This window comes from Ovis aries, chromosome 11, assembly GCF_016772045.2.
Source record: "Ovis aries strain OAR_USU_Benz2616 breed Rambouillet chromosome 11, ARS-UI_Ramb_v3.0, whole genome shotgun sequence".
Taxonomy (NCBI): Eukaryota; Metazoa; Chordata; class Mammalia; order Artiodactyla; family Bovidae; genus Ovis; species Ovis aries.
This window is the reverse complement of record NC_056064.1, coordinates 28847648-28859896: the sequence shown is the minus strand read 5'-3', so window position 1 is coordinate 28859896 and position 12249 is coordinate 28847648. Positions and strand designations below refer to the sequence as shown.

The following is a 12249-nucleotide window of genomic DNA, read 5'->3' as shown; positions in this document are numbered from 1 at the left end:
AGCAAATTTCCGCTCTTCCTTGTGGCCTTGGCCACCCCGCTCCTGGCCCTCCTGCCTCCCCGGCCTTTCCCTCAGCACTCAGGGTGGACAGAGACGAGGCCACTCAGCAGAGGTCCAGGGACAAAGCCCCCAAATTTTGAAGGGCAGAAGCTCCTGCATGTGTTCCATTTCTCAGCCCCGTCAGGGCCTGGGGCTGCAGTGGTGCAGAAGTTTGATTAAGGGCACAACAGGGGGCCTCCCTGGTGGTCCAGTGGCTAAGACTCCACACTCCCAGTCAAGCGGCCTGGATTCAGTCGCTGGTCAGGGAACTACGTCCCACATGCTGCAACTAAGATCCTGTGCAGCGCCCCCCCCCCCGAAAAAAAAAACGCACCAAAGTGCAGCTCCCACTGCTCCCATAATTCCCTGTCACTTTGGGCAAGTGAGGTGTTCATTCCCTTGTTTGGAAAATGTAAGAACAGAACCTGTATCTCTTAACATTGTGATGAGGACAATTAAGCGATGTGCGGAAAGCTCGTAGCCCCCACCATGCCTGGCAGAAGGAGATTCAGGAAATAGCAGCTACTGCGTCCTTGGCTATACCTTCGCCCCCAGATATGGGGTGGGTGCCTCGCCAGACCCCAGGGGGTCGGGCAGCATCTGTGTTTTGCCTCTAGGATGGTCTAGCACCCGTGTAGGGGTAAGGTCCCCAGGTTGCAGGGACATCCCCCAGAGGTCTCTGTGGGTTTCCTCCTCGGCAGGAGCTGGAGCGGCTGGAGGTGGAGAGGGTGGAGATGATACGGCAGCACCTCTGCCAGTACACGCAGCTGCGGCACGAGACGGACATGTTCAACCAAAGCGTGAGTTCTCCGCCCTAGGTTGAGGCCAGCGGGGCCCCCGTGGGACCCTGGGCCAGGGGGAGCCATGGCCTTTGTGCCGTGGTGGCAGGTTACATAGCTGCTATGGAGGAATCTGTCCTGAGGGTGGGCAGGGACTCAGGCCTGTGGGCGACCTCTTGGGATGGACGTGTCAGTTACCCTGGACATGCACGTGACTCTATCCCAAGTGCACCCCATAGATATGTTATGATGGTTGAAATAGCTGGAGGTGACCTTGCCTCCTCTGTTGAATTTCTTACAATGCTGGAGCTATTCAAAACCTCTCAAGCTAAAGTTCAATAAACCTGTCTTCAGGTGGTAAACGGGGGAACACGTGGAAAGAGGAACAGGTCACAGACTCTTGAGCCCACCTGCCCTTTCACCCGCCCTGTGGCCTGGAGGGTCATGTCTATGAGGGGAAGCAGAGCAGAGGCCAGAGCTCTGCGCCTCCCCACCCCTGGTTCTTCCAGCCCCCACATCTGTCCCTCACAGGGGCCTCCCTGGGACCCCACAACCCTCTAGAGTGTGAGTGGCGTGGCTCAGAGGATACGCCCCTGACTCCGCCTCCGCCTCTGACTGTGTCCTCTTTCTCCATCCCTTGCAGACAGTCGAGCCTGTGGACCAACTGCTTCGAAAAGTAGACCCAGCCAAAGACAGGGAGCTGTGGGTCAGAGAGCACAAGACGGGCAGCATCCGCCCCGTGGACATGGAGATCTAGATGCGCGGCCCGGGGGGTCCTGCTGAGGAGGGGCTGGGGGTTCCACGGAGAGGAGGTGGCGCTCCCGCCAGGGGGGCCTGCTGTCGGGAGTGGCGCTGCCCTTCCCCTGCTCTCCTGGTCCACTGAGGAGAGGGGACAGTGATGCCGGAAGGGCAGCCCAGATGGCCCCACAGGGAGTTTCCCGGTGTTCCCAGGCTGAGAAGATGGATCCACAGCCCTGCCCTTGTCTCTGAGGCTGAAGCCCCCTGAGTCCTGTGCTGCGCTTGCCACTCCAAGGACAACCCGAGACTGGAACTTGTGGTCCCTGTTGAGTACCAGAGGGGTCCCCTCCCCACCCAGAGCAGTTGTGTCCCATGCTCATGCCCCTGGAAGCCCAACGGCCCTTCTTCCAACTGACCTCCTTGTCTCCAGGCCTTTGGAGGGGCAGGAGAGGAAGGTCTCCATCTCCAAGCCAAGTGTCAGGATCAGAGTCATGGAGAGAAGGCCACCATTCATCACAGTAGCCCACACCCAGAATGCTTTGCAGCAGCCCTCCCTCTTGATTTTTTTTTCCCCCCTTGAATATTCTGAGGGCCTTGAATATTCTGAGAGCCTACATCCTGGCTCTTCTCTGCTACTTTTCACCAATGGGAGTCTTGGGAAGAAGGTCTGGCTCCAGTTTTCCCAGACTGACCCTGCCTGGAGAGGTCAGGATGAAACTACCTCATTCAGCAAATTCACCCCAAGTTGGAGCAGATCAGGCATCCAAGTCACGCGCTCTTTCCAGACATCCCAGTCCACCCAGCCTGCAGCCGCCTCCTCGGGGAAGCCCCCTCCTCCACCCTCGCCCATCCCAGGGAGCTGAGTCGGTCTCATGACAGGGAGGGGTTGGGACAAGTCTCTGTCACCTCGCAGGTGGTTCCACCTGCCCGTGCACAGTGGAATTGGGACTGCTGCTCCATGTATGGCTCTCACTGGCAGGCACCACGCAGGCAGTGCAGACTGTCGCGACCACAGTACATGTCACCATCCAGGCAGCCGGGTACCTTGGCCTCTCAGCTCCTTCTGCACATTCCCAAGCCCCGCATGGAGCCCCTACTTGGGGCTGGTGCCCCCTTGCCCTTTTGCCATCTCCTTTTTCCCTGAGAAAGCCTGGTCTGAGCATGACCTGCGAAGCCACCGGATCCTCACTCATCACTTTCTCGCTTACATGCTAAATCTTGAGAATTGGCTTGAGGGGACGGGAAGCAGAAAAGGGCTGGAGGAGCTCAGACAGCTTGCAAGGGGCACATTCTAGCCTGGAGCCCACAAGAACCCATGTTTCTTCACTTTTCCCGTTGATTACTTTGGATTCACAGGACTCATGTCTCTTAAGGGCAGCCGTCTAAGAGGATAACTCTCTGGTCTTTCTCTCTCCGTCGTCCAGGCTGGTAACTGATGAGTTGTTTTTCTTGTATCTCTTGGTACCCCTTTCTCTGAGTCAGTATGGCGCCCTCATAGTGATAGTAGAAAGATGCTGAATATCCTAAAGCAAACCAAGCTCTGCTACTTTTCTTCTCAAAACATCCCAACCAGAAAGGTCAGTGTGAAGGCCTTCACTAACATGCAGGCTGCCAGGACGGATCTGTGTCTGGCGTGGAGAACCACTCCTTCCGGTCTGGGGTTGGGCTGTGACACCAGCTGCCCATTTGGGGCTATCATTTCTTGGTTTCTTGATAAAAAAAAAAGATGGGTGCTAGTAGTAACTGCTTTGTGGCTTAGTCAACTAATTTGTGGATGATTTTCCAACATTCAAAGCCAATAGCCTTGTTATTAACATAGATACGTTCATGTGTGCTGTGGCTCATTGATTTTGTTTTCTCATCCCTGTCCGAGGATTCCAGAGTCTTCTGTTATTCCCTGGGGCTCTTGCCTCTTTCAGGGTAGCCTGAGTTGGCCTCGTGTAGGCTAGTCTATTTTCTGAAGTCATGCTTTCCCCCTTTTCCCTCAGTCTCATTAGACACCCCCATATACTTCTTTTCCTTTTTTCTTCCCTCCTTTATTCATTCATCAAGCATTTAGCTAAGACTGGGCAATATGCAAAGATCTAGGAACAAGATATAGCCCTCTCTGTCATCAGGGAAACCAGTGATCTGTTCTTTTGAGTAAACTCGTCTTTTCTCCAAGGGTCTTGCAGGTGAGTAACCTTGGCATTCACCTACAGATACTCTCTGCAGAGTCTAGGTTTGCAGAGATACCCTCTGTGGTACTGATAGCTCTTCATTCATTCATTCATTCATTTAATCAGCAGACACTTGGGGCAAGCCAGGTATTATGCCAGTACTGCAGACGTAGCTGCATACCAGCCAGGAACTCCGCCCCATCCCCCACCCCTTCTGTTCTCCATGTGGACAAGCGCATGTTTTCAGACCTTTCTGGGAAACGAGAGCCTTGCACCTCTCCCACGTTTAACCTACTACTAGCCTGTAATAAGCCATGTGGCATTTACCCAAGGATGGAAGTACCAGACAGCAGCAAGAGTACAATCATGGGGTCACTAGACCCTCACAGCTCACATCCAACTCAAATTTGAGAGATTTGTTTGTTTTAAATAGTTCTTGCTTTACACAGAGGAAGAATGAAGCCCAAGGCCAGCCAGTGAGAGCTGTGAACTGAATAGCGAATCATGAGCAGGGCTGGAGTTGAGAGTACAGGCCTCTGTCCCTATGGTTAGGATGAAGTCTGGAATGTCTGAAAGTCATCTTCAGAGTGGCGCTCTGTCCTAGTGGTTGGTTTGGTTTGGGTATTTATTTTATTAGAGGATATGCTTGGCTTTTTTCAGGGTAAATGACTCCAGGTTATTCGTGAGCACATCCACTGTTTCATTTCTGAGAATGGGTGAGCCCCTTCTACCTAGGAGACAGGGATGCACTTTGTTTCATCTGTGAAAGCCTGATTTTTAGAATAAAATCTAAGACAAGCGAGGGTTACCAAGACAACCTCCAGGATAAGCTGCTTGTCCCTCTCTTTTTTTTTTTTTTTTTCCTGTTGCTTCTGATCAGCATTGGAAAGCGCTGGCCAGCCGACCCACAGGGATGGCTGACCTGAGGTTCTGCCCATGGGACCACCTTGGGTCTCCTTTTAATCTACCCAACACCTGTGTCAGCTGAGGGGCAGGGCAGGGAAGGGTGGATGGGATTTCTTTGAGGGGAAACACTTCTCCCCTCACTGAGGCTAATCAACGACTGAAGCAAATAGAAAAACCCTGTGTATACTCAGGAACCAGGGGTTTGTATTCCCTTTGTGGAAACCAATCAATTACTAGATTAGGAGATGGAAGCAAAGAAATCTTGGTAGAGCCAAAGTCCCTTCTTGGAAATGCAAGCCATAACATTCCGAGGACATCAAAGACCTCGGCTTAAGTGACTTTACTTCCAGCGGTGAATGGCCTTGACAAGAAGTTATACAGGATTCTGCAGGCCTACTGGTGATTATGTAGATAGGGAGTGTTCCTGGACCAGTGTTAAGTGGGGCACAGATCAGAAACACATCTTAGCCAGCATGCCGTCATTCACATAAGCCTTCCTGTCCCCACAGGTCCCGCTGCCTTTTTCCCCAAGTTTATTGAGATATTTGACATTCAAAATTGGGAGTTCATGAGCATACAGGAAAATTCACCCTTTTGAAGAATACAGTTCAATGAATTTTGACAAACTTACACAGTCTTATGGGGCTTCCCTGGTAGCTCAGATGGTAAAGAATCTGCCTGGGATGCAGGAGACCTGGGTTCAATCCCTGGATCAGGAAGATCCCCTTGGAGAAGGGAATGGCTACCCACTCCAGTATTCTTGCCTGGAGAATCCCATGGACAGAGGAACCTGGCGGACACATGGGGTCCACAGGGTCACAAAGAGTTGGACACGACTGAGCAACTAACACTTTGACACGGTCTTGTAACCACTGCTGAGATCAACATAATATTTCCATCACTCCAAAAACGCCCCCTCAGGCTCCTTTGATGTCCATCCACTCTTCCCACCCCCAGCACCTGGCAACCACTGATGGATTTTCTGACCCTGCAGATCTGCCTTCTGTAGTGTGTCATAGAAATAGGCAGAAGCCTTTGAGTCTGGCCTCCTCGCTCAGCTTGATGCCTCTGAGTCACTTTGTCGTAGGATGTCACTAGCTTGATCCCCTGCAATGCCGAGTAGCCGTCCATTGAATGGGTGCACCCCACTGCTTCCTTGCTCTTAAAAACACAAGTTGTCTTCCTGGAAGCTCCTGACCTGGAGTCCTGAGCTTGTTTGCACAGCTACTTCCAGCCAGCTACATCCAGTGGTTCTTGGGACTTAAACTTGGCTTTTTTTGAGTCATTTTAGTTTGGGGGACGTCTAACACTTGAGTTTTTCACAATGTAGAGAGCTGCTGGGGATGGAAGCGGGGATGGTGGACAGGGTCTCTGCTGCCCCCTGAAGCTGGCATCTCAGCTGGCAGATCCACTTGCTCCTTGGGACCCCCCCTTCACCTCGCCCAGTCCCTGCCATTTGGTGAGAGTTCGGGGGTGTGGGAGGTGGGTGGAGAGTGTGTGGGTGAGAAAGCAGGGGACTGGCCGTGGGCTCCGCACCACCTTTCTCTGGATCTTCCTTCACCTGCAAACTGAAAGTGTTATTCTAGAACATTCTCCCAGACCTCCTCCAGCTGCTTCATTCTGTCTCCTTCCCTTGTCATTTCCAGTTTTGTGCCCAATGCACACATCATACCTAATCTGGGTCCGCTCGGCACAGCTGTGCGAGCTGTCACCTCATACCCTCCTGAGAGGGGGCCCCGGGTGCTGAGAAATCTAAAAAGAGACTTTTAGACACAAAAACGTAAGAGTTTCATGAGCTGTTGAGAATGAGGTAGTTCCTCGTCCTTGGACTCCTAAAGAAAGCAGAAGCCATTACCTTTCTTCCACTGATGTTTGACACCAAGTCCTGAAGGTCACTTCCCAGGAGCAAAAACAGGCATGGAGTCAGAGCCCCCTCCCTTAAGGTTCTTGTCGATGCCTGAGCCTTGCTTACCTGACCTGTGCCTGCACCCTCCTGGGTGGTGGCAGAAAGAAAACCACACCCAACTGCTGATGCTGGTCAGCTCTGGGCAAGACCCCCAAAGGAAGGACTCCTCCAGCGACGTCTTGATTGTGCCCTGCTCAATGAAAGCTGAGCCCCGGAAAGCAACCAGGGACCTCTCCCAGCCAACAGAAGACATCCTTGGGTCCAGCCAGGTGACGGTGTGGGCTGTGGAGCCCACAACACAGGATCCCCCGCTGCCTGGATAGCGTCTTTTTTCTGGGGGAGGGGGCCCTGGGGGCTCTCAACATCTTCCCCACTCCACCCCACCCCCACTGGAGTCATTGCTATCGGGCCCTTTGTGAAGGTGGGGGACCCCAACCCCTCTTTCCTGGCTTGGTGAGACTAAGGTGACAAAAACCAATGTTCTGTTTCCCCCTAACCTTCTAGATGCTGGGGCCTGGCTACTGGGGGGCCTTGTTGGGAGGTGTCTCCGAGGGAGAGGGGCTGTGATGGCCTTTGGATCTCCGTGCTGTTCGGGGGACTTGGCCCTCTGTGTGCTGGGGCATCCCTAACGGGCTTGCAGTGGTGGGAGGCAGAGGTCGGGCACATGGGTGCTCTGATGGGGATGGTGTGACACGCAGACGAGGCAGGAAAGCACAATGAACCAGGGCAAGGGCACCGGACCAGCCCGCTCTGCTCTCGTTCGTCCCGTAAGCTGTCGTCGTCACGGCCCCTTCCCGGGACCTGGGCGTTTGTCATCGAGTAGACGCCCCCTTCCCGGGACCCGGGCGTTTGTCGTCGAGTGGACGCCCCCTTCCCGGGACCCGGGCGTTTGTCGTCGAGTGGACGCCTCCTTCCCGGGAGCCGGGCGTTTGTTGTCGAGTGCAGGTGCTCTTCAACCAGCATCACATGCAGCAAGAGCCCGGCTCTCGGGACAGGGGCCTCCGGACAGCCGTGTGGACCCAGGGACAGTCATTCCAAGGGACACCTGCCATCCTTGGGGACGGGGCCCCAAGCCGGTATCTCTGCCCTTCCCTCAGGAAGGGGACTTGGGGCAGGAACAAGCCCCTTCACAGACAGGAGCACATCAGCAAACCCCATGAAAGCGGGATTTTCTAACAAGATAAACTTGCTTGTTTGCTCTGTTTTCTGTAACTTTTGCTAAATACTTTATACATTTTTAATGTTAAAAAGCTGTGTCTCCTCCAACATTCCTCATCCCGGTATGAATGTGTTTATTCCGCGTTGTATATCCTTCCATGCCCTGGCTGCCTAGATCGGTAAATAAAGTTGATGTACTATAATTTATAAGTAACACTGTTGAAATTCTGACCCCTACAGAGGCTATAATCCGCCATTCCCACCCCACCCCTGTAATAGCATTCGTGTGTATTACTGCTTAAAAATTAAATGTTTAAATTTTGAAGGCGTTTGCTCTATATAATTGTTCTGCATTATTATAAAGCATTTTCAGGAAGTTAAATGCTCTCATTTTTTCCCCCTTCGGCTCTGTGTGTACACTTCAGATGCTTAGATTTCGTCCTGTGTAAAATAAACTGTCCAGAGACACCATGTCCCACTGGGCGACCCTCTTTCCTGGAGGGCTGCCACACTCTTCTTTGTACAAATGGGCTCAGTGTCTCTCCTGAGCTCGGTGATCATTTTACCCCTAATGACTTAGCAGAGGGACAATGGGCACGTGGGCATTGACCCTCCCCCACCCAGATGGATATCATGCTGCCAGACCAAACCCTTGGCCCCAGTCCCCTTCCGTGGAGACTTCTCTCCCTGTGAATACAGGGGCTCTTGGCTATTTCCTTTCTCCACCCATCCACCCCATCCATGCAATAATTGGCGAACAACACTGTATTCCAGGGTCTTTCCAGGTGGTGCTAGTGGTAAAGAACCCACCTGTGAAATGCAGGAAACTTACTATGAGACACGAGTTTGATCCCTGGGTCGGGAAGTTCCCCTGGAGAAGAGCATGGCAACCCACTCCAGTATTCTTGCCTGGAGAATCCATGGACAGAGGAGCCTGGTGGGCTACAGTCCATAGGGTCATACAGAGACACGGCTGAAATGACTTAGCACGCAAGCACAGAATGCCAAATACTGCTCTCAGTACTGGGAACACATTGGTGATGGAAACTGATCAAGAATCTTAACCTTGGAACTTATTTTCCAGGAGAAAGAGACAGGCTAACAAAATGATATATAGAGTGTATGTAGGAAATGATAGGTGTTACGACAAAAGGGCAGGGGAAGAGGGAGGGTCTCAGGGGTGATGGTGGGTAAGCGGCAACATGAAATAGGGTGATTGGAGTGGCCTCATGGAGAAGGTGGCATTTGACCAAAGTCAAGGACACCTGGGAGGGAGCCCGGCAGGTAGCTGGCGGGAGAACATTCCAGGCAGGGGAGGTGGCCCTGTTAAAGGCTGGAGGCACCTCATTGAGGCCAGTTGGCTGGAGCAGACACAGTGATGGGGAGGGGGCAGCTTCTGCAGAGCTTTGCAGGCTTTGGAAAGCCTGTGATTTTGCTCTGGGGGCCATCCAAGCTGAGGGCGCACAGCCCGACTTCCTTGCTGAGGAGCTCACGGTAGGAAAAGGGGAGCAGGGCAGCCAGAACGCAGGGACAGGGGAGGGTGCCTGCAGGGGTGGCCACGTGGAGGTGGGGACAACGGTCCGATTCCGGAAGTGCTTTGAAAGTGGAACCAACATGGTTTCGAGCCAGTTTGGAGTGGGTGTGATGGAAAGAGGGGCACAGGGGATGACTCCAAGGATTTCGGTCCAGGCAAGCAAAAGGACAGACTGCTCTTTACCATGATGGAGACAGCCACGGGAGAGGCGTTCCATTCTCTGCCTCCCACTCACCCTCTCTGAGCCCTCTTTCCCCTCTGCTTCCAGACCAGGGTCAAAGGGTTCTCTTGTCCTTCTGCTCACAGCAAGGGAAGCTGGGGGAGGGGGACCAGGGCTACGGGGCTCCCAGCTTAGGGAGAGGACAGGGCCAGCCTCTAGGAAGAGTCTGCATCTTTCAGTCAAGGCCAGGCTGGGAGGGGGAGACACAAACAGATTCACTGGCCAGAGACTGAGGGCTTCTCCCCAAGTGGTCTTTGGGGCTTGGGGAGAGTTTATGGCCCCAGCTTAGACTTAACAAATCCCCTCACAATACATCATCTCCAACAACTTGTTTGGCTAAGGAACATAAACTCTCCCTCTGATAGAAGATGTTTACGCAGGTTTTCAAACAAACCTGCAGGTCATGACCCCTCTCAGCATCGACACAGCTGCCTGTGGTCCCCTCCCACGGTCGGGCCCCTCCTGGGCACAGCAACCTGGAGAGTGTGGGCAGCACCTGCTCCTTGCTCTTGAGAGGGGCAGAGGGACTGGGGGCTCTGCCTGCCTTCTGTGTTAACCCGGGCTCCTGTCTCCTGGCCCACAGCCTCTTTGTTGTCATGGCAACCCAGCTCCTCACCTTCAGAAACACAGCTTCTTGCCCACTCTGCTCACTCCTTGAGAACGAGAGCTTGGTTTCTTCCTGTGACCTTGGCCTTGTCTCACCTGCAGGCTCAGTGTGCCCACCCAGGAAACACTTCTAATCCTCGCACACCAGGTTCAGAGGCAAGGGTGGAGGCATCTGACTTCATTTTCAGGGCTTGGGTTTTGTTTGTTTGTTTGATGACTGTCCTATTTCTAGCTGCTCTTGAGAACAAATGCCTTGCTGCGGGCTAGTGAAAGCCTAGAAAAGGAGAAACCACTCCTTTTAAGAAAGAATATGCTATCAAAAACTGATGGAAAAAATAGTAAGTACAGAGACACACACACACCTAACATTAAGGCCTCCTGAGAAGCACTCTGGACCCTCAGTGGGTGGGGCGACCAGGAGGAGTGGGTCAGCACATCTAAGCCTGAACTTCCAGGTCCTTCCTGCATCACATTATTGGGGGCTGGCAGGTGTCTTTCTCCCAGCAGCAGGGACCTGTCATTAGCCTCTTATGAACTAGGATACAAACCCCAAGTCACCCACTGTGCGTTTTATTCTTTCTAGTTACTGTATGTGCGTGCTAAGTTGCTTCATTCGTGTCTGACTCTGTGTGGCCCTATGGACTGTGGCCGTCCAGGCTCCTCTGTCCATGAGATGCTCCAGGCAAGAATACTGGAGAGGGTGGCCATTTCTTCCTTCAGGGGATCTCCTCAAGCCAGGGATCCAACCCACTCTCCTGTGCCTCCTACATTGGCAGGCGGGTTCTTTACCACTAGAGCCCCCTACAAAGCCCTTTGTAGTAACCACCCCTGGGTAAAGCCGAGACTTCTTTTCCATTCTAGATGGCGATTCTGGGGTTCCAGGTGTGATGCTTAGCCAAGCAAGGGCACCAGCGGCCTCTCCTTTGGGTGTTGAGATTTCAGGCACAAGCCTGCTCATGAGGGCTCTTCCCTGTGGCCCACACTGGGTACTGGGCTGACCACAGGGGTGGAAGCCTCCCCTGGCAGAGCTCCTTCTTGTCCATTCATTCACTCAGCAAGCACATACTACTGTCTGCCAGCTCCCAGCACCTGGCTTGGTTGCCAACCAACGATATACAGCTGAAATCAAGCCACAGGTAAGTTGTATTTATCCCACACCATGTTTTTGAAAAATTTGGAAATCACTCCCACAATTTGGAAATTGCATCTGGAAATCTGATTTCTGATTTCTCTTGGGTTACCAAAAAATCTAGTAACACCAGGCCACAGTCCCATCTGACTACATCCTAATGGAGGCAGCCCCTGTCATGTGGGACATAGGCCTCACCACTCCCTATTGCCTTCCTAATTCCCTGGCTTCATCCACACACTCCACACGCTGGCTTCTGTATGCAATGCAGTTCTTGATCCCTGTCATAGAAGAATATTGGCAAAAGGTAACGTGTTTAGGGCTTCCCTGATAGCTCAGTTGGTAAAGAATCCGCCTGCAATGTGGGAGACCCTGGTTTGATTCCTGGATCAGGAAGATCCCCTGGAGAAGGGATAGGCTACCCACTCCAGCATTCTTGGGCTTCCCTTGTGGCTCAACTGATAAAGAATCTGCCTGCAATGTGGGAGACCTGGGTTTGATCCCTGGGTTGGGAAGATCCCCTGGAGAAAGGAAAGGCTACACACTCCAGTACTCTGGCCTGGAGAATTCCATGGACAGTCCATGGGGTTGCAAAGAGCAGAAACTAACACAGCATTGTAAATCAATTATACTCCAATTTTTTAAAAAGTGAAAAAGAAATGCACCAGAGGGTCACACAGCTAGTAAATTGCAAAGCTGAGGTTTCAACCCGTGCTGGTTCCAGAGCCTGATTCCTAACCCAGCGTTAACAGGACCACCCCTGCGCAGAGACTGTCAGGGTTAGGGCAACAGAAGGCAGGCAGGGAGCATCCTTGCTCTTAGAGAGCTAGAGCTGGCGGTGGGGGGGTGAGGCAGGGATGCCCGCGGGGCAGTGGCTGAGGCCCAGGTCTCAAGATTCTGCTCTACTGTCCCGGCCTCCCAGAAGGCCAAGATGGATTGACCTCCTGCTGTCAGCTCTTCATTTTAATCTCAGGGGGCTTCTGGGAGCTCGCCTCCCCCCCCTCAACCCCAAGCTCCAGGCCCCTCCTCCCTCCAAGTACTGGTGTGAACCGGCCACAAATCCGCCTAATCCATC

At 53.0% G+C, this 12249-nt stretch overlaps 1 protein-coding gene across 10 annotated transcripts in view; it reads left to right on the top strand.

Annotated features, from left to right (window-relative positions):
• GAS7 (growth arrest specific 7) overlaps nt 1–8010 on the top strand; it is a 204568-nt gene extending 196558 nt beyond the window's left edge. For all 10 annotated transcript variants that reach the window (XM_027974889.3, XM_027974888.3, XM_012185726.5 and 7 more), the window contains 2 exons: nt 741–839; nt 1462–8010. In XM_027974889.3, the coding sequence (XP_027830690.1) occupies nt 741–839; nt 1462–1575 (213 nt within the window). In that variant the 3' untranslated portion in view covers nt 1576–8010. The remainder of the gene's footprint in view (nt 1–740; nt 840–1461) is intronic.
• The last annotated feature ends 4239 nt before the right edge of the window (nt 8011–12249 follow it).